Below are 22,859 nucleotides of genomic sequence, written 5' to 3' on the forward strand. Positions count from 1 at the left end.
ACCATTGGAATGAGCAATGATGTTGTAACTAATCATGTAGTTTTTGTAGAAGGTTGAGTTCTCTTTCCCTTGTCAGCATTTTTAAAGTTGTTTTACTCCCGTGATTGGTAGCTTAGTTGGTACAGGGATACAGCATATGCAGGTGAAGTGAAAGAAAGGGGGGTGACCTGGAGGTCTGGAGCGTCTTCTGCGTCAGCATATGGCTCCACAACTGGAATACCACCCAGACACTTGTGGGTAAAAGGAAATCATCTGTCTTACAGGAGGTTCCAGCAGGAGCTGGGCAGAACTAAGCTGAATTGGGATTTGATCTGCTATTCCCACTTGTGTGTTTTTCTTTTTTCTGATTTTTTTTTAAATCTAGAGACCTCTTCTTGTGTTGTGTACACTTCTGTCCCATAATATAGAGGGTTGTTGTTGCCCAGATTATCAGGTAAGCCTATATTTACAAAGCCTGGATTTATTTTAGGGAAGATATTTGGACTATTCTAAATTCAGTTGATTTAATGAATCTCTAGCATCTAAACTTGAGTGTCAAGAGGAACACAACTTTGTGGCTTTAAAAGTCATGCTATTGTTCCATTTTCTATTTAGCTAGTACCTTTCCACTTCTTATCTCAAAATGTGGGGGTCCAATCCAGGATTTTCCTGTTAATTTGAAAGAATCAATCTTTTCTATGGGAATTGTAGATGTTTAAAATGCCAATCTTTGGTTATGAACAACAGTGTTCTCTTCCTCAAAGAATTCGTTTTTGGTGAATAAATTGGAAAACAGTCATTCTTGGGAGATTTATTTGTCTACTGTAGAGTACTGTTTGCTAGCAGCTGAATGTAGGTCTTGGTTACCCAACTAAATGATCATATCTTCCTATTGTCAGTTTTCCTCAGAGGCAAGCATTCATCAACTTTTTATATCATTTTCTATTCAGAGCAATGCACATCTGACAGGTTCTGCAGTTTTTCTCGGTTTTGATCCACATGAACAGTTGGAGACTTTGAAAATGTTTCCTGCCCATGAGTTTATATCCAGCAGCTTGGTTTGAATTTGTTCTATGATAACATAAACTGATAAAATCTTTATTCTAAATTCTTCCATGTTAGAGAGCAGCTGACTGGATTCCTGCATTTTAAAGTTGGAGTCATTAGGTATTTACTCCAGTTTTCCCATATAAATTCCAAAGATCTATTTGCTTCAGCAGGAACTTAATGTCAGTGTATCATTCAAAGACTGAGTTAGGATCAGTTTGTCCCAACACAGCATCACCCCAAATAATTGGTTCTGGTCACATATGGATTTTTGGAGAACCAGTTATAAACAATGTGCATTCATCTTACTTATACTTACATGAAGTAGGTTTTGAATGAAAAGTGAAGACTGGTATATAAAGATGTGTAACACACAAATGTGAACATTGCCTAGTCAGACAGAAAAATGTTTTACTGTACAAAATGTTTGCCCTGGAATAGTTCAAACATCAGAGTAACTCAAATAGTAGCAAGCCTGTTTCACCAAGTGAAGGCATTTTCTGAATGAATTGGGAGGGTTTGCTGTAGCCACAAGAAAGGAGTTCCCGGGTCAGCCAAGTCCCTAACAGTTTGTCAGGTGGAGAGACGGGGAGGATGTTTTCAGTATGGCTTTGGCATTAAGCAGACATGGGATCTTTTCATTGTCTCGTTTTCTCTTAAACCTTTATAAAGAAGTTTGGGATTTTGTAAATGCTTATTTTCATTTTAACCACAGCTGTGTTTGCTGTGCTTCAGATTGTCTAACAGCAAAGAACTGAATCTCTCAGATGTGGTAGTCCTGAAAATGGGGGGCTGTGAAACAGACAGTAAGTGCCTGGTTTGTTGGTAATCCAGTACTAGGAATTCAACAGGACACAGGATGCCTCTCCTCTAAATTACATGGGTTAGGTTGGGAGCTGGTAACTGAGGGGCTGGGGACAGCAAGGGGTGCACAGGGAAGTTCCTCACTGGCTAATAGATTCATCTTCATTAGCATTTTAATTCACTTCAGCGCACTTTTAGTCCTGGGTATAGGAAACCAATTCCTTTCAGGTGAAACTAAACAGAAAAAACAGGCTTGAAGAGCACACTTAAAGCATGTAAGGCAACCCCTAGTGAGCATTCAGGTTTTGAGATGAGAGTAGACATTGTCCAAAAACCAACACCCACCTCTGAAACCTAGAGTTGCCAGGTTCTCAGCAGTAACAGTTTTGCTCTGCAGATCCCCTCCTTTTGGGCTACACTACTTGCTAATGTAGATATAAATAAGCATTAGCTGGAGAAGCTTCCTGGCATGTAATAAGGAGTGTGGAGAGTGTCAGACCTGAAGGTGTTTAAGATGAGATTGCGCTTAAGCATGTAAGGAATTCATTTGGGGATTAGATATCTACAGAGTATGGAAAAAATGCACCGTTCCATCTATCTCTGTAATTTCTCAGCAATGATGCACTGACAGACTCTTTTCTCAGAAATGATATGCTAAAGTCACCAGTAGGAAAAATTAACGTGCTTTGACTTTAGAAATTAATCTGGATTATTTTTTTCCCTTTTATTACAATCTTGGTGGTATTAGCTCCATTCAAAAATACGGGAAAAAAATAATGCTTACCAAATGACAAGGGACAAAGTCAGTAGGGGGGAAATTAATTCTGACTTTTGACAAACATGTTATAAGAAGGAAGAATTATTTGCTTAATAAAACTGTAACAGTTACTTCACTTGCAGTGCTGTTTGACATTGAGCATCTATTGTGAATATGCCAGAAATGCAAGGTCAGGTCTCTAAATATGTTTAGAGGAGCTTATGGACTAAAGAAAAATAGAGCTCATAGGGAAGTTAAACCAGGAGAATCCAAGGTGTGAAATGTCATTGTGTCCTACAGAAATTGCTGTGAAATTGCTTTGAATTTAAGTTAACACATCCCTCTTCCACTTTGCCCTGTAACAGTTTCTCTCAGCTTGTACAATAGGTACAATTTCTTATTACATTCTATGGGAACGTTTTAAAAACTCTAAAAAACGATTATTTTGAATTCTGTGGAACCATTCCTTCTGGAAGCATGTGTACGTGGTTACTTCATGAACTCTTAATGCTGCTCACTTTTTACATTGAAAGCTCAAGCTTTGTCACAGGTCTTTGCTTTTGAAAAAAGTGTTACATGACCTACAAGATATCCCAGGATAAGAAATAAGTCTTCATCTTTTCCAAGGTTTATTTTTCCTTTTTCTTTGTTTTTCTTAAGTTTTCAGTCAGGTTTTGTGTGTTGATAACAAGTTACCTACTAGGTGGGAAGCAGCAGATGGAACCTGTCACAGGTTCATTTAGACTTTTACCTGTCTTACAACAAGCCAGAGAAATAAAGAGTAGGTAAAATCATCACCAGGTGGCCACAGGCAGAGAATAGGTATCACTGAATATTTGTCAACTGCAATATTTCAAGTGGGAATCTTCGGGGGTCTGCCCTGTGCTGCCCTACTCTACTGTTTTCTTCAATAGTTTAGGTTAGATATTCCATCCCTCTCCAGAAGTCATCTCTCTGCATTGAACTGAAGCACAAAACTACTAAAATATGGAGGAATGGGTTAAATTTTAGTGCACTGGAACTGTAGTATATTTGGAAAACTGAAGATGAACACAATTTGAGAAAGTTGCTCAGAACTCAGAATGCCTTTGAAAAAATAGAAGAATACAGAGGAGGGGAAGGTAAAACTCAGTAAGAAAACAAATGTGGGGAAGATGAACCAAGTATGTAAATATGGATGGGGAAAATAAATGGTCAGCACATGAGAATTTAGGCAGTACATTGAATAACATACTGAATACATCATCCTTCTGAGGCTGTTGACCATTAACAATGTGATGATCATAAGATACAACAGCGAAGGACTCCAGTCAGTGCTGGTGAGGACTTGGAGTGCTGTATCCAGTGCAGATTACTATGCTTTAGGAGAAATATGTAATTCCAATACAGATTAGAAAAGGTCTAAAAGAGAGACTAATAAAAACTGCAAATGAAAAAAAATGAGTAGGAAGAAAGGACCAAATATTATTTAAGAAAATATACATCAGAAATCCTTGCAGAAAGAGTGATGTTCTGTTATTCTCCACACTCGCTAGGAGAAGGGCAAGAAACAGCTTCTTACATGAGTTGGGTAATAGGAAAAACTTTGAAACCTGATGAAGTGACAACACTGGAACAGGCATCTCTATGAGCAGAGTAATAGCTTTCCCTGGAAGTTAAGAACAGGGCAGACAAATTCACATCAGAGATTTAAGTGTTCTTGGAGAGAGACCTCAAGAAAGTTAATCCAATACAGTTTCTGATTCTTTACATTCATGGTCATAAAAAGTTGCAAAATCACATAGGTATCTGCTGAGCAACCCTCTCTCTGTTGTACTTTACTGCTACAACCTCATGCTTGCCACACATTGAGTTTTGTTCCTGCTGCCTCTTTGCTGTCACAGGCTCTCAAGCTCCTTTCAGTCTCTTAGTGCCGTGAGGAACCTCAGTAAGCAGAGGTGCCTCGAATTAAAAAGAAATGAGTGAGATACTTGTGATACAGAAGACAGTCTTTTCTAGGTGTCTATATTTTGGGCTTTGTCTGTGCTCAAGTCCATAGAATCTAAATCATATGATTGTAGCATGTTGTCCTCCATTATCTTATTTAACAACTTTTTCTAATTTCCTGAAAAGACCAAAACCATGTTAGATATCAGTCTCTCAAATTCATGAGTCTCTCCTTTTATCACTTTTTGTTGTTCTCACTGTAGAATTCAGTCAGTTGTTTCTGTTGGCCTTTGCACCTCATACTTCAGCTTCTCCAGCCATTAAACTCCTGCTTTCCACAGTCTTAGTTAAAATAACTCTTGGTCTCTGAAAAAGTGATGGTACTGTGGTAAAAATGTGAAGTCTGAATCTATGTTACACTTAGTAAAGTATGTAGTGTCTATACAGCACTGTTGCTGATGTAAAAATGCTAGATACATGAGAAAACCACAGTATTGTTTGGATTATAAGGAATCTCTAGAGATCATCTAATCCAACCCCCCTGCTCAAGCAGTGTCACCTAGAGCAGGTTTCCTAGGACTGTGTCCAGTTAAGTTTTGAATATGTCCAAAGACGGAGACTGCACAACCTGTATGGGCAACCTCTTCCAGTGTTCAACCACCCTCACAGTAAAGTCTTTTTTCATGCATTCATTTGCAAATGCGTGTGTTGCAGTTTGTGCCCATTGCCTCTCGTCCTTTCACAGGGCACTACTGAGCAGAGTCTGGCCCAATCCTCTGTACTCCCTCCCATCAGATATTTATACACACTGATAAGATCTCCTGAGCCTTCTCTTGTTCGGTCCCAGGTCTTCTGTCCTCGTATGTAAGATGCTTCAATTGCTTAATCATCTTTGTGTCCCTTCGCTGAACTCTCTCCAGTAAATCCTCGTCTTGTGCCTGGGAGCCCAGAACTGGAGACAGTACTCCAGATCTGGCCTAGTAGACAGGAAGGATCAACCCCTTTCTTAGTTGCAAGGATACATTATGGTTCATATCCTGCTTAGTTTCCAGCAGAGCCTCCAGGCCCTTCTCTGCAAAGCTGCTCTTGTGTTATTCCAGTGTGCTGATGCATAGGTTTATTTGATTTCCAGGTGCAGGACTTTGCACTTTCCTCTCTGCCATTTCTCCAGCTTGTCAAAGTCCGTTTGAATTGCAGCACAACCATCTGGTGAATCAGTTACACCTCTCAACTTTCTATCATCTGCGAATTTTCTGAGGGCACATTCTGTCCCATTACCCAGGTCACTAATGAAGATATTAAACAGTTTTGGCTTCAGTCCCCCAGGGGACATCACTAGTGACTGTTTTCAAGCTAGGCTTCCTGCTGCTAATCACAATCCTCCGATCCCAGCAGTTCAGCTAGTTTTCAGTCCACCTTACTAACTGCGTTTCTAGCTTGCCATTCATCAGCTTGTGTGTGAGGATGGTATGGGAGACAGTCCTATGACTGCTAAAATCAAAAATAACATCTGCTGCTCTCCCCTCATCCACCAAGAGAGTCATCTCATCATATAAGGCCATCAGGTTGGTTAAGCATGATTTGCCTCTCATAAATTCTTGCCAATTACCCCAACCACCTTCCTATTCTTCACATATCTGGAAATAGCAGTATCCAGGATTAGCTGCTCCATCACCTTCCTAGGGACCTAGGAGAGGCTGACTAGCATGTGGTTCCGCCAGATATTCCTTCTTACTCTTCTTAAGATAGGAATGACATTTGCTTTATTCCATTCCTCAGTAACCTCACTCAATCACCATGACGTTTCAAAGATTGTTGAGAGTGGCCGCTCAGTGACATTGGCCAGCTCTCTCAGCACTCAGAAGTGCATCATAGCAGGGCCTGTGGTCTTATCTGTACAGTTTGTTTAACTGTTCCCTAAACTGATCCTACCTCACCAAGGGTAAGTCTTCATCGCTCCAGAATTCCCCACTGGTCTCAGGGGCTTGTGATTCCTGAGGGCTGGTCTTACCAGTAAAGACTGAGGTGAAGAAGGCACTGAGGACCTCAATCTTTTCTGTGTCCTTTGTCGTCAGGGCCCCCGCCCTGTTTAGTAGCAGGCTCGTGTTTTCCCTACCCTTCCTTTTGCTGCTTATGTGCTTGTAAAAGCCTTTCTTGTTGCCTTTCACATCCCTTGACAGTTTCCACTCCAGATGGGCTTTAGCTGTCCTAACTCCATCCCTGCATACTTAGACAGTGTCTCTATATTGACTCCTCTGTGTGGCCTCTCCTGGGTCACCTTTTGTACACTTCTATTTTATGTCTGAGTTCATCCATGCAGGCCTCCTGTTGCCTTTGCTTGTTTTTCTTCATGTTGGAATGAACCATTCTTGAACTTGGAGGAGGTGATCCTTGAATATCAACCAGTTCTTCTGGACTCCTCCTCCCTCCAGGGGCATATTGCGTGGGATTCTTCCAAGAAGGTCCATGAGGAGACCCAGGTTTGCTCTCCTGAAATCCAGGATTATGATCCTGCTATTTGCCCTGCTGCTTCTTTACTGTAGCTAACCGGGCATCAATTCTAAAAATCTCAGTGGTTATGACATATCAACAGGAGGGATGCATTTAGCTGCCTAAGATAAGAGTCTGAAGTTTTTTTGATCTTTATTGAAAGTTGCATTTTAATTCTGTAAACTTGAGGATCCTGGTAGAGAATTCACTTTAAAATACATATACATAGAATTTTATAGTGCCAAGGTATGGTTAAATGCAGTCACACTTTAAACGAGGAAAGCAGTTCAGTCTTAGTCCACAGTGGGATCAGGTGTTCTGGGCTAGTGTTCACTGCTGGTTTAACAAAAGTGTAACATTATTTTCCTTCTCTGATTCTGAGTTGAGAGCCTACATACTGTTGTCAAGAACAGAACACATGGAGACTAGATCTTGGTTTGAATTGTATATGTTTAAGGCTTTTTTCCCCAGATATATGTATTAATTGGGAAACTGAACCAAAAACAGGAAAAAAAAAGCCTTTGAAATAAACCAGATTCCTAATGGAATAAGAAAACTCCCTCCAGTGCATTTTCTCCCTCTATGTCAGCTTTTACAGTTCTGTTTCTGGCACACATCTTCTGAGATTTCTCTGAAGATTATTAAGAAATTTTCTCTTACATCAACAAACAATCCTCCGAGCCTGCGTGAAGCTGTAATAAAAGGCATCTTGAACAAAAGCATTGGTAATTGGCAAGGGGGTAAAAGAGGTTGTAAGTGCATTTTGTTTTTGTTTTGTTTTTGCTTTCTAAGATTAACCAAAATGTAACTTGCATTTTGAGTTTGTAGGCAATACTTTTTGGGGAGAAAATAGCACTTGTCTACGGCAGGCACTTGGAACAATTTTATCATTCCAAAACGGCAGTGTGTACCTTCACATGCTTTTAGGATTGCTTTTATTGATGTTACACTGACATTAAATCCCTCTGTCTTGGAGTGACCCAAACGGTTAGCTAGCACTCAATAAATGGTGAAGAACAGAATTTGAAGGAGGCTCTTAGATGGTTCAGATGCTATGGGAAGTCCCTCCCAGCAGTACTCAAAAAACTGGGAAAACATACAGCACAGCAAGCATATTCCTGAAGCTTTAAATGCTAGCAAAAAATTTACAAGTTTTTAATAGCAGAAAGCTCATGGACTCACCTGCTACTTTTTCCCTTTAAGGGTATACAGTGAACAGTAAGCTGGAGTACCTATATAAAGAGTTCAGTTAAGCTACTGACAAAATTCCTGTCTAATGGCATATTGCATTACGAACTCAGTGGATCAGCAACGCTCTCCTGGCTCTCTTGTTTGAGCTTAATGACAATACTGTGGTCCCTTTCCAATAGTGTGTGTGCGTGTGTGTGTGTATCTGTTGCATATGTATATGTCTGCTTGGCAGTCCATACCCTGAAGATGGGGGGAGCAAGTGTCACGTGAAGCACCCCTCAGTAAAGGACCCTGGAGCTTCGGGAACATGCGTGCTAATCAGAGAGTTAAGGGCACATGACACATTTTGGTAATTCATTATGCTCCCAGAATGCCTAAGATACTCAGTGTTCACAGCTTGCACAGGAGTGATGTGGGAATGCCACTTTTGATCTGAATTGCCCAAGTAGGAAATCAGGAGTAGAGATTAGCTGTATTAGCTTGATGCTTTGATCTCACGGGTTTTGGTGGGTTTGGGGGGAGTATAAAGACATACTAAAAGGTTCTTTTTTAATACTTAAGTAGCAATGGAGAATAGGTGAAAATATAAGTTTGAAAAATAAAAAGGAAAGTTAAAGATTCACAGTACAAAATACATGTGTTAGTGGGAGATGTATATCTAGTGGTAGAAACTTATATTGAATAATGAATGCATTTCCTTTTGTATTAGAGGCATCCTTACAATCTCAAGAAAGGAGCAAAAAGCTCCAAGTCTGCCATATCTTATGCAGATGTTTGACTTCAGGCACTGTCCTTGGTTTTGGTGGTAATGAGAGGATGGTCAAATAGATCGTAAGTCTTTGCAGAAATCAGTCTACAGAACTGCTGCCTAAGTGGCCTGTGGTGTCCCTGCTTGTCTGCAGGAGTCCGGCTGCTGCTGGTGAAGGTTTCTTCCTCTGCAGATGTAAATCTCATTTTTAAAAAAATGTAGTATGCTAGACACAGTCCAAATAACACTCCTCCGTGCAATTGTTTGCAATAACTGCCACCAGGGTATTAGGAGATCTCAGATGGGAAAAGAAGTGTCTGCAAAACCCACTCTGTATTAAGATACAGTCTTTTCTCAAAAATGTGCAAATCTTTGGGTTGGATCCAAGGGGCCATAGGTGAGACTTAGAAGCCTTGAAGAAGTTGTGTTTTCATGTCACCTATTGAAATGCTGGGTTTCTGTCAAAGAAAAAGAAGATGCAGATAAGGGAGAGGGAAGGAACTGTGTGGTGTAGCTTTTTTCTTCAGAGTTCAAAATAATGGCTCTGAGTTCTCTTCAGCTGAACTAGGTGGTCTTGGACAAGTTTTCGGACTTTGTGTCTTGGTTTCTTCAGAGTTGTGCATCTCTGCCTTGCAGACATGCTGTGAAAATAGTCATTTGCTTCCTACTATTATAGCCAGTGCAACAGGGAAAGCAGATGACCTGAAGCCCAGGAAAGCTCATCTTGTTGACTTTTTAGAGATCAGAACAGGCCTCTTGTTGACTAAGTAGAGGGAAATGCTTGATAGGGAATATATGTATGTGTGTGATATATTTATCACATTCATCTAAAATACAGTTAGCTTAAAAACTCTGCCCAACCCTCTATTTGTGTAGGTGTGTTGAATACAGTTCTGGGGGTGTCCTGCTTGGCCTGCATCTGTGCTGTCACAGTTGCAAAGCTGTAGAGCCAGTGCTTTTTAAGGAGAGAGTTTTATATGCCTCCCTGAACTGTCTGAACACTAAAGTGACAGAAGAAGATAGAGCATGGAGGAAATCTGGATGCTTTAAAACTGCTGTTTTTGCTACATTCATATTATTTGTTATTCTACTGCGTAATTAATTTTGGTTCTCATGATCGTCTTCTGAAGATGCTTTTCCTCTTAAAGGATTGCTGTTAAGATCAGTACCGAGAGACTAAAGGTGAAATTATTGAGCCCAGCTGCAGAATTCATTTCATATACACTGGTTGCATCTTGTGTAGCATTCTGCCAAAGTACTTCTGGGTCTCTGAAAGTACAGCCCTTGGCATTTTCTCAACAATCAAAACTATATCCCAGTTGCCTTCCGGTCTTTTACCTGCTGTTTTACAGAACAGCTGGAAGAGCTGGGAGCAAGAGACCTGTTTCCTGACGGTTTGGGGAATGTGGGAATGACTCTAAGGTATCAACAGCAACACAGAGAGAAACTGTTAAAAAAAACCAAAAACGCACTTTCCTCAAAGCAAACATAGTAGTGGAGGCCCTTAACTTTTGTGTGCGTTTTGTGAGTTGATTGCTTTTGGAGTAACTATTAGCACTAGTAAAAAGGTCATGCAAACATGGTGAAGAAGTGCTGTAACAAACTCCCAGGCATGCTGTTTCCTTACCACTTACTTTTCTGGGCTGGTTCTTTCAATCTGACTGAAGTTCATTTTAATCTATGTGGGTTTTGAGTGTGTTTGAAGAGGCATAACCAGCCCCCCTTTAAGAATTAGTTGCTAAGCTCTTAATTCAGACCCACAGTCCTTCCTTTGCTAGCGTTGCTCTGATAGCAGAGCTACGACTGTAACTCTGTGTTCTTGTAGTCAGCACTAAGGTAAATAGTGTTTTCAGATTATACTCTAATTTACTTGTACCTTACATATGATATATTATAAAATGTAAGTTAGAGTATATATAAAGAGTATATCTGAATACAGTATATTTTGAGAATATAAGTAAATTCTGTAAAAAATATATACAGGTAAATATAGTGTACCTGTTCTTGCTTACTCTTGTAAAAAATGACTGTTTAAAAAAACAGAAAAACAAACAAACAAAAAAAAAACCCAAAGTCTATTAGGCACCATTAATAGATAGATCTAGCGGGACGTTCTGCTCCGGAGCACCCTGTGGCCGGGTGCCATTCCCTGAAATCCTGTGCTTTGCCTTCCAGATTCCGACCTGAGCATGCGGACGCTGAGTACGCCCAGCCCAGCGTTAATATTCCCGCAGAATTCCCACGGTTTCCAGAATGGCAGAGGGTCGTCTACTTCCTCGTCCTCCGTCACTGGGGAGACCGTTGCCATGGTCCACTCGCCACCTCCAACCCGCCTCACACATCCTCTCATCCGGCTGGCAACCAAACACCAGAAGGAACAGGCCAACATAGACCGGCTGCCAGATCACTCCATGATCCAGATATTCTCTTTTCTGCCTACCAACCAGCTGTGCCGCTGCGCCCGGGTGTGCCGCCGCTGGTACAACCTTGCCTGGGACCCACGGCTTTGGAGGACTATTCGCCTGACAGGCGAGACAATCAACGTAGACAGGGCTCTTAAAGTGCTGACACGGAGGCTTTGTCAGGATACACCTAACGTATGTCTCATGTTGGAGACAGTAATAGTTAGTGGCTGCAGGCGGCTCACAGACAGAGGACTCTACACCATTGCCCAATGCTGCCCAGAGCTGAGGAGGCTGGAGGTATCCGGCTGTTACAACATCTCCAACGAGGCAGTCTTCGATGTGGTGTCACTGTGTCCCAACCTGGAACACCTGGATGTGTCAGGTAACGGGAGATAGTTAAATACTCATATGAGGTGGGGGCTAGAAGGCTCGTGCTAGCCCAACTCCTGGTCCCCACAGCTGCATAGGTCCCCTTTCTGTGTTACCTTTGTAAGTAGGACTACTAACCTTGTAATGCTCTAGTAGTGTGCAAGGCATGGCTAGACTTTATACCCCAAATGCCAGTAGTACCTCCAGAGTGGACAGGCTCCATCCACTGGAAACTAGCTAGCAGAGATGACCCATTAAATTAGCAAGATATTTTCTATAGGTTTTTGCATAAGGCACCCTTATGGAGGCCCAAGTTGCAATCATTAGTATATTGTATAGCAAAGGCTAGCTACTGGAATAAAATTTGTTTTAGTATGTATTTTTATGTGTGTATATGATATGAAATATATATATCTGTAATCTTGTTTGATTATTGACTTGAGCAGTAGCTCAGAATCAGTGCTAGACTTTTGTGTAGCTACAAATTGTCATCTCTAGCTGAACTTCATGGTCCTTTTGTTTCCATTGCTACTTTGACCAGACTTAGGGAGCTTGGACTCGTGTGTATGTACAGTATATACACTTGTTTAGTGGCTTCCTTCTTTTCCACCACAGTTACGTATCACTGAAGCTGGTTAAAAGAACAGAGATGTTTTGCTTAGTTTTCCCCAGATGTGCGCTGGGGGCACAAGGCATTTTTGTCCCCAGGTTCAGCCACACAAGATTTCCCCCCTGCAAATAGGTTGGCACTTAATTGAAAGGAGGCACTCAAGCAGAGCACTGAAGTTAATTTGGCATTCAATTCGTATTTTGTGGTCCTATCATGTTACTAGTCTAAAGTTGATAGTAATCAGCTGGCCAAGATTTACATTGCAAAGGTACTAATGGCTACACACAAGGCAGGGCAAAGTGGGGACAGAAAGCTGTTGAGTCACTGGCACTTATGTTCACAGGTTTATGTAAGTGCCTGTGTATGAATTTAAGAGAATTCAATTCTGGGGCCTTGATTTGAGCTCACTTGTAGTTCTAATGTTGGTAATTTTTGAGAATGCTTTGGAAATAGGATCCCATTTCCCCCCTCCTTCTGTCTGGACAAAATAAAATATATAAAAAAATGATATTCACTTTGTTTCTGTTGGACCCTGTTTTTTTTTTTTTTTTTTTTTTTTTGAAGGGTTACTGGGCAGTTTGCCAGTGTATGTAATGATGATCCCTTAGTAACATTATTGTTCTTATATTTCGCGTACACTGTACTTGCTGGCATGCACAAAGGGAGGGGAAATGAATCTAACTAAACAAACTGAATGCTATCTGATAGGGCAAAAATGACTTGTTATTTGTAGCAAATCCCAGGTTGTTGTATACACAGCACCGTCTTTGGATAAGGAGAGTGTCTGGTCCATCTTAATAGTATGTGTCCCAAGGATTGTATTAACCTCTCAAAATTTAGCTCCTATGGAAGTTGCTGCTCATGTGAAATAGAGTTCTTTAAAAAATTCTGGTATTCACAGGAACTAACTTAATCTTTCCACTTATTTCCTTATGCCTTTCCGCCTACTAGACAGGCAGGACATACCCTCTGTAAGCATGTTGGTCTTTAGTGAACAACAGCTTCCTTTGGAGTCCTAGCAGAAAGGCACCTCAGCTCAATAATGAATTGTAGGATCAGTGGGGAAAAGGCATCTTATAACACCCAGGCAGAAAAGCCAGATCCAGCAAGGATTCTGTGGAAGGAAGAGACATTTTGGGGGGGGGGGGGAGGGGAAGAAGTATAACTAATTTGGTGGACATCTCAGGGACTGGAGCAGACGAAAACCTTGGTCGAGTGACTGCTGATTCTGTCACGCAGGTTCAGATTCTCACATTAAACCTTACTTTGTCCATCTCTGGGGATGTTTCCTATAGAAGTGAGTTTTCTTGTTCTCGTTCTCTCTCTCCCTTCTCTCTGATTTCTCAAACAGAAGGGGTGATTACTGAAAAAAACAGGAGAAGCAACCTGTACATTTGTAGTTGCAAGTCATCCTCTTCAAGGGACAGGGGCCTGGGTTTTGACCAGCCTGCATGGATATGAAGGCGTGTGCTGAAATAACTTACCCTCTTGCAGAGCCCACAATCAGATTGTGCCATGAGTGCTTATGTGTTTAAATCGAAGGTAAAACAGGGGAGGCTGGAAGGAAAAAAAAACACACTTTTTTCATACCTGGGAGCCTGTTAAAGGAATTCCAGGATTAAGGTTTCAGGTATGATTTTGGTGCCTGTACAGATTCTTCCTAGATTCCCTAAAATGGGGCTATACTCTAGGTCTTTGGACAAACTTTGGGCTAAAATCAGATCTTATGCGAGGAGATCTCTTCTGTGATCAAGCCCAAGGAGCAATTAGAAGAACATGGCTTACATCTAATGCATGAGTGCTTCTTGAACCTGAAGTGGTCCATTGGTCTGGTCGCACACTGAGCCAGAAAAGTTGGGCACGTGTGCTAGAGGATAACACTGTACTTACAGCTAGTTAATTAAGACCCAATTTTTCATGTATACATCTATTTAAATCCCTCTCCTTCTTGGTCTTTAAGATGGTTACTTAGCAGCGATGATATCAGAATCTTTAATGTCAGAACCAGACATTCATATTAACTTCCCGAGTTTTCCACAACGTAAATTCTGTGACTCTCATCATCCATTTTGTGGGCAGCTCTGAGGTATCCCTAGAAGCTGGTTGAACTTGACTACAAGTTATTATCTAACATGCTAGCCAACATTTTTAAAAAAATTTGGAAGTTGCTCTTCCTGTTTTAAAATCAGTTACATTTCCTTTATGGAAAATCTTACTACAAGAGTACTATTTTTACATTTTTATTATTTAGGACAGAGGAATCATTACAGACCCAAAAACCTGTCATTTTGCCTAAAACCCAGACAGTTGTATATCAAGATGGACTCTTCTTGTACAACTATTTTGAATACCCTTCCTATGAAATATTTTATGTTATAGCCAAAATAACTAGACAACAAGAGGATGCTGTCTTTGTCAAAACAGTGATCACACGCTGATGTACAGTGACTGTAAGCCTGTTATGAGACTTCTGACCCATTCACCTTTTTAATTTCAGTCATTAAAGCATTCTTCCTTCTTGGATCCTCAGTAAACAGGCTCTTCTCCTCTGCCTCATTAATTCTTCATTCTCACTCAACCACATTTTAAACCTGAATTCTGGTCAGCAAGCAAAACATCCATATTGAGTCCTTAATCTGATAACCCCTTTATGCAAGCACAAGAGCAACAGCCGCATCAGATCTTGGAGAAGTTGGGAGAGCTTTGCCTAGGTACCAGCTTCGGCTGTGAAAACCCAGCTCAAGGCTGGAGACTGCTTCATGCGTTTTGTATCACCTAGACCAAAGTGTGTAGCAGACATGAAATCTTACTCCAGTAAAACTGAATTATATTCCTTCCCTTCAGAAAAATCACCTTGCACTGTCGAATGTCTATGTAGTTTTTATTTGAAGACAAACGTATTTTCAAAAATCCCACTGTGAGGTAGATGGATCTGCAACCCAATCTGAAGAGGAAGCAGCAGCAGTCAGTTTTAAGAAGACATTGGACATAGAACAAAGTTCTTTGCTTCAAAGACACAGAGCTTCTCCATGACCTGTGGACAATTTGCCAGTTTCATTTTGTGTGAGGCTTAAGGTAAACTTTGCATCTGTTCCAAGCCTAAATTAAAAATCCAGTTGCAAAACCTGATGGTGCCTGTAGGAATCTAATTCAAGTGCAAGCTATTTCACGGCCATACCCCAGGCTTCTGAGGGTGTTTGTTTGAGCCTGCTGGTTTATTTCACTTTTTCTTTCTTTTTCTTTTAGTTTTTAAAGACTGAAGCATACTCATACCTGCCATTAAGCCTCTAAATAAGAATTTGTATCTTTGGGAGGTTTTCCATGCAAAGATTACAAAGATCGTCATGCTCTTTATTTCCAGACTACAGGATTTGTGCAGCATTTCTGATCCATGCCAACTCCTAAGGTTGTCATTATAGCTTTTCTGAGGTTTTCTGGTTTGTTTTTGGGGGGTCTTTTTTGTTCTGGGGGGTTTTTCGGCACTTACACTGTGCTTTCCCCAGGGTTTGAGTTACTTCATCCCTTCCTTGTTGCCTAGTGTTTCCAGCAATACAGAAGAGCTCATTTTCCTATCCGAGGGCACCACTTCAGTTTACACTGCAGAATTTGTCTGAGTAAATATTTATGGCTAAAACTGATGGCCAGGGTCACGAGCTGGTAGAGCTCCCCTTCTTCCTTTCAGCCATTTCTAGCCGTGCTAATGCAGTGTGCACAGCTGAACGTGACACAAGTAAGACTGTCCCTTCAGGAGCTTCAGATTGTAGGTTTGCTATGAAGTAGAAGGAGCACCTTCCAGAGAAAGCTTTCATTCACCACCATGTGCGCAGTAGAGATTAAAATGGGAAAAGTCTATGAGCATGTTTTCCCCTTTAATCTAACTCTTAGACCAGACCTTGGAAGGAAAGATTGTCTCCTCCACTCTAGTTACCTCAATTTGCAGCCAGGCCTTCTTGCTTAAATAGTCCCCTTCCATATCTGTATGTGTCTTCCCTGCCCTTATAAATCTACTGTCCCCTTCTGTCTGTCTTCATTCTCCATAGATTACCCAAATCTCCACCCTTCTGCAAACACACAGTCTTGCCATAGTTTTTGTCCTTCCCAAATGACAGGCTTGGGGTAGGATAAACATCTGTTCCCCAGATGCTTTTTGGAGAGTGGGTGGGGTTTATCTTTTCCATAGTGGGGTTTGATGGTGAAACAGCCTCTAATGTTGGCTGATGCACTCGGTGAGGCTGCCTCTACCCAGAAAGTTGTCTTAGTTGTCAGGTAGTACCGTTTTCTCAAATCGTCACTGCATTAATGTTGCAATAAAGAATTAGATTGTCCCTAGATAAACCTAGGACTACATTTGGAATGTTGACAGAACTGTTTTGTTGTTTTGCTTGTGCTCAAAATCCCAAAGCAACCATGATGGCTCCAGTGGAGTTATTTAATATTTTTCTGGGTTTAGGGACACATCCCAGCAAATTTAGACTAGTCAGTCAGGATATTTCTGCTCTTGCAAAGTGAAAATATCTGCATCGTCTCCAACATGCAATATCATACCTGTCTTTCCAGTCTTTGAATGCTTTTTTTCACTGCTCATTTAAATTTGCTGTCTTTTTCCACCTAGGCTGCTCCAAAGTGACATGCATCAGTTTGACTCGTGAAGCCTCCATCAAGCTGTCTCCCTTGCATGGGAAACAAATCTCCATCCGCTACTTGGACATGACAGACTGCTTCGTCCTGGAGGACGAAGGACTGCACACCATTGCCGCTCACTGCACTCAACTGACCCACCTGTACCTGCGTCGCTGTGTCCGCATCACCGACGAGGGTCTCCGCTACCTGATGATTTACTGCACGTCCATTAAGGAACTGAGTGTGAGTGACTGTCGCTTTGTCAGTGACTTTGGCATGCGGGAGATTGCCAAACTGGAGTCACGCCTCCGATACCTTAGCATCGCTCACTGTGGTCGGATCACAGATGTGGGCATACGTTACATTGCCAAATACTGCAGCAAGCTGCGCTACCTCAACGCGCGGGGCTGCGAGGGTATCACGGACCACGGTGTGGAGTACCTCGCCAAAAATTGCACAAAACTCAAATCACTAGATATTGGCAAGTGCCCTCTGGTCTCAGACACCGGCCTGGAGTTTCTAGCCCTCAACTGCTTTAACCTGAAGCGCCTGAGCTTGAAATCATGTGAGAGCATCACTGGGCAGGGCCTGCAGATTGTAGCTGCCAACTGTTTTGACCTGCAGATGTTGAACGTGCAGGACTGCGATGTCTCTGTGGATGCTCTGCGGTTTGTTAAACGGCATTGCAAGCGCTGTATTATAGAGCACACCAACCCTGCCTTCTTCTGAAAGGACACCCCACAACTGTTGTTACAATATAGTATTAAAAACACTGATGTATAAACACACAATCCCATACTCAGTAATGCTCTCTTTTCTGTGGCTCACAGGAGTCAGCTGTTCTTGTTTGTTGGTGGTGAGGGGGTGTTTCTAGAGGACTATTTTGTTTGCTTTTTGTATGATCACTTTTTAAGGTGCAGTGAGTCTCTGTGGAGAGGCTGCCTTAATGCAAAAGCAGCGAGTGCTCAGCATCCCCACTGTGGTACCTTTTCCATAACAGCCCTGATCTTGTCCCAGGCTAATGTAGCTGACTCCAAAGGGAATAGCACATAATCCCTCCTTTGGAAGTGCTACTAAGCTGTGTCAAATACATCTGAATTCCAGCCGTGCTCATGAATCTGACTATGCAAGATACGTCGTATTCCCCAACTTAAAATATGCCGGATAAAGCATCTCCTTATCTCCATGTAGTTTCTCCTTGGTTGTCATTCCTTATAATTCCTCATGAAATAGTTTCTAAGCCAAACTGGGTAATGCCTTCAAATGTGCTTGACTAGGGCAGAAGATGAGCTGCTCGCTATTGCTGAGCATTGTGCTGCGTGAATTTGGAGATTGTGCCTGTGCATGGTTTCTCTTGGAAAGCCCTCTTCCAGGTAACTCATGCATCATCACCACTTACCTTCAGTTCTGCATCAGCCCTCTCCTGCATTTGTAGTACTGTAATCTCTGGTAGCCAACAGGGACTTTGGGTCTTATGAGCAGTGACATTTTCACTTGAGTGAAAGAAAACAGATATGATATTGGTGGCCTGGCAAAGGAAAAAGCCATCAGATCAGCCTGAGAAACCTTTGCATTTCTGCAACAAGCTGAGATAGTGCTGTGGTACATCAGGGTCTCTGAAGTGTTGTGGGATGGTTTGCATGGGGCAGTCCCAGTTGCTGTGCTACACTGCTGTAACCAGAAAGTCTGCCTGTCTGCCTTCACGGTGTCTCCTCAGCAGCCATGGCACCACTGCAGCTGACACTTTCTGAGCAAACCACATGAACGCATTGAGGTGTGTTCAATATATGCCTTAATATACATAGAAACCTGACCATTTTCTGTGGCCTTCCAGTTTAAAGGATGGATGGCCAGTCGCAAGAGTTCAAAGACGTTAGCCTGACACGAGATCACGCTTATAGGGAAGAAAGGGGCTTAGGATGTTATTGACATTAGGTTTAGATTTTTGTGAAACCTTGTTGATGTGTGTTCCCTTAAGCTGGAGAAACAGCTGCTGTTCAACAAGGAATTAAAACATTAGCCTTGCCCTATGACACTGGAAGCCCTTTGTACTCTCAGGATCACACTCTTGCTCAGGCAGGTGGTTTGGAGGTTCTCTCATCTTGTTGCCTCCTTCCCCAGAGCCCGTGGTCAATTTCATGCTTACTTCCTTCACGCTTTTCTGGCAGGTATTTTCTCTGCGTTTCCACATGTAACGGTCCAATCTGAAAGCCAGACATATTAGGAATGATAATGTTTTCAGGCAGGCCCCTTGCGCGTGACTGACAGGTGAATTCATACATTTAGCTCAAATACTGTAAATGTCTTGGTAGAGGATGTAAGAAGGGAAGCACTGTGTCTGGTTTTCGTAAGCCGTAGTTCCATCATCTCCAGACAACACTAATAAAATCATTGATACAAAGTAAAATTCCATATGCTCAAGAAAAACATGTAATTGCTGAGGAAATATTTGTAGCAACATGTTTTCAAATAACAAAAAACAGTATTTTTGCACATCTCTGCAGCAGGAACTTTGTCCTGCTTGTGCAAACATCCTGTAACTTGTGCATGTTCCTCCAGTTCTGAATTTCATAACTTGGGGGATATCATCAACTCTAAGTTGTAAGTAACATTGTACAAAAGCAAAGAGGGCCAAGGAAAATGGATTTTTCATTGCTATTGCTGGTCGGTGCCTAACAGGAGGCTGATACTATTCTTCGACCAGTTAACATCACTGTAGTTTCCCTTTTTGTATTTTTAAAATTAGAGATTTTCTTGCCCAAGCAGTATGGTATATTTTATCCAAGAAAGCTATACTCTGTTCGTCCTTTTTCTCAAAGTGTCCCCAAGAATAGTTAAATGTTAAACCCATTCCTTAGAGTGGTGGGATTTTGAGCCATTTGCACTCATGAAATATAAGTCTTATTAGCAACATTTAACTGTTTATTAAAACAAAAAAAAAAAAAAGCTACTTCTCTGGCTATGCTAAACTGAGTGAGTAGTGCTTACATGGTTTTTAAGGTTTCTAATGTTTAAATTGGCCTGTACTGTACAAATCTCACTATAAAGCCTTAATTTGCTACCAAGAAATAAAGCAATATATTGGTAACTGATGAGCATGCATGGTCATTTACACAAAGTGATTAACTTCTTGTCAAAATGGAAAGATATGAAACATTTATAGAAATTTGATTTCTTGCAGCTAGGTAAGTGAATGAGCACATCGTCACATGAGGTAGGTAGATGACTATAAAAAATGATTTATTATAGATTATGACCTTGTATGTCTGTTTCCGTATAATTTACTTTTCCTTATGTGATTCTTCTTGACCTTAAAGCGTAACCATTACCTGGAAATGTATGTAAAAGAAAACACAGTATATAAAAGGAGTATGTATAAGAAGTTCAAGAAGGCTTCTGCATTGATTAAAAGGCAAATTAACGTATTTGATGTGAAAAGTAAAATGGAACAGCTGAAAGACTAGAGTACTTATTAGTGTAATGTTTCTTTCTGAGTGTTTTAAAAATCTACTCTAGGGTGTCTAGTGGAAAATGAATAAAGGTAATTTTTCTAAGCCAAACATTTTTAAGTATATGATCTTACAGTCTTACGTGATCTGATTTGGCACTCTGAAACTGCAAAACTGAAATTTCAATTTAGCTTATTGATACAGCTTGCCTGCTTTGACTTTTAACCTGTGTCTGCTTGCAGACTGACACAACAAGAAAAGAAATCAAAATAGTGCATGTAGAGCTGGGTTTGTTGGAGAGGTTGCAACATGCAAGTTATGTGTCTTCATTCCAGTTTGCATCTGGCAGAGACTATAAATTTCCTAAGTGAAAACACCATTGATTCTTGAACCGTAAAATTCAGGCTCAAGCACTGAGGCTTCTTCCACTCCACAATAGCATATAATGATCACATCAAAGAAAGCAACCAGGAATCACATCAGTCAGGCTGGTGTGTTGCTTGCACCCCTAGAATAACTGTGTAACGCAGAAAGAAGTCTCCTAGAGAGGTGCATCTAAACCAGCGTGGTCTCAGATTATGGTCAAAGCTCTGTATCTACCTATCTTTCTCATTCCTTTGATTTTTGTTAAAAAATGGAACAATATTCCTTATATAGTTCCCTCAACTATTTGACATTGATGTGAAGTGTAACTTTTTGCCTTTTTACTGGTGCTCATATGGCTTCCTAGAAAATGTAAAACGGTTCCTGCTGAATGTTAGAATCATCACCCAGGTTGTAACCTTCCAGCAGTGGTTTATGCAGTTTCTGAAAATTTCTAGCCTTTGAGCTGGAAAATTAAAAAACTAGTAAAAGACCTAAGTTTAGCACTAGCCTTGAAACAGGTCCAAACTCTCATTGAAATGAAACACAGTGACCATTTTGACTGTAGACTGGCTGCCCTGTAGCTGTCAGCGTTAATTTAAGGGGGGCGGGGGGAGGAGAGATCTACAATAGCATTGGTAGCAAAGCTTCTTTTTGTCCAGAGTTACCCAGAATAATATCTCACTTTTAGTATTTTTATAATTTTGTCAAATTTAACTGTTTGAACTGAAACTTCCCATGTTGGGCTTGGAAAATGTGAGTTGAAGTGGTTCATCTGGTTCTGTAAATAAAGCTCGGAGGAAAATTCATTTTGCTCATACTAAACTCCTGATGACCTTTTTCTCTGAAGAAGATTTGTTGCCCTCCATCTCCCCCAGGGCCTCCGGAGTGGAAGTGCAAGCCTCACCAGGAGGTCAGCTTTAAGACAAGGAGGTATCTTACTGATCTCCTTGCTAAGATTCACCTAGTTTTAGCAACATGGTTTGTCTTTGAACATCTCCAATACCATGGTTGGGGAGAAAAGGGGTTGGCATCTTAAAAAAAAATCTCCAAAAAATTGTCTCCACTGGACATGCTCATGTCTCTCAAGGCTCGTAGTCTGGCGAGGCTGAGAGTTGGCAACGTTAAGAGGTGTTTATCATCTTGCCATGTGGAGGAGGAAATGACCGCAGTTGCATCTACGTTGCCTGGGAAATCGCACTGAAAGACAGGGAGTTTGGAGATCTGGGAAAAGAGGCGAGATGAAATTACTGGGCAAACAGACTGGGAAGGAGGCATGTAAAGAAGAGATCAATTGCTTGATTTTTAGTTTTTGAAAACAAAAAGTAGGGCTGGGGTTAGGAGAGGTGGATTTGTATGAGCAGTTGGATAGGGAGAGTTGGGCCAGAAGGAGGGTCAAATATTGAAGAAAGATGTTTGGGACAATGGTGGAAGCATGATGAAAATGGGCTGCATGATATGTAAATAAAGCACATTCCCTCCAGGGAAAGCTGAGAGAAGGGCTATTTCTGTGCGTGTATCTCAGAAATTTGAAACGGTCTTTCAAAAATGATACAGGAACATTGAATTTAAGGCATCCAGTATCTGTTTTATATCACGTGAAGCGGGAGAAGCTTTATAAGCGAATCTTTAGCCTTCACAAGCAAAAGCATGTTGGAGTCTGAGGTATTGGCAGCTTTGCTGTCTTATTCCTGCCTTTGCATCAGGTAGTGTGTTGAGAGCAACAAGGCAAGGCAGATTTGTAAAACTGCGCTTCCTTTTGCATTATGTTTCAGCAGCAACAACACTTCTGTTTTGCTAAGGTAGAGGCATCAGCATGAAGTCAAATTCATGCCCTTATGGCTGTTTCAGGGCCTAATAACAAGTTCAAGTTACTGCCAGGCAGTAGACATCAGAATTCAAATCTAGCATAACAAAAGTACATTTAGCTGAGCTGCATTACTGAATACTATTATATGGATTAAATCAATTTTCTCCATAACATAGTTGAGGATTGTTTATTTTCCTGCACCCCTGCTGTATAACTGTGCTTCAGAGCAGGGTTTTTTTCTGATGTTTCTATCTTCTGTGAGAACTGGACAGAAATGTCAGGTCATTTTTC

General features: G+C 41.2%; 1 protein-coding gene across 6 annotated transcripts in view; it reads left to right on the forward strand.

Annotated features, from left to right (window-relative positions):
- The window catches only part of FBXL7 (F-box and leucine rich repeat protein 7), a 200,795-nt gene extending 180,201 nt beyond the window's left edge, over positions 1-20,594 (forward strand). For all 6 annotated transcript variants that reach the window (XM_062569822.1, XM_062569823.1, XM_062569828.1 and 3 more), the window contains 2 exons: positions 11,118-11,729; positions 16,939-20,594. In XM_062569822.1, coding sequence (XP_062425806.1) covers positions 11,118-11,729; positions 16,939-17,675 — 1,349 coding nt within the window. In that variant the 3' untranslated portion in view covers positions 17,676-20,594. The remainder of the gene's footprint in view (positions 1-11,117; positions 11,730-16,938) is intronic.
- Positions 20,595-22,859: the final 2,265 nt, after the last annotated feature.

This window comes from Rhea pennata, chromosome 2 (assembly GCF_028389875.1).
Source record: "Rhea pennata isolate bPtePen1 chromosome 2, bPtePen1.pri, whole genome shotgun sequence".
Lineage (NCBI taxonomy): Eukaryota > Metazoa > Chordata > Aves > Rheiformes > Rheidae > Rhea > Rhea pennata.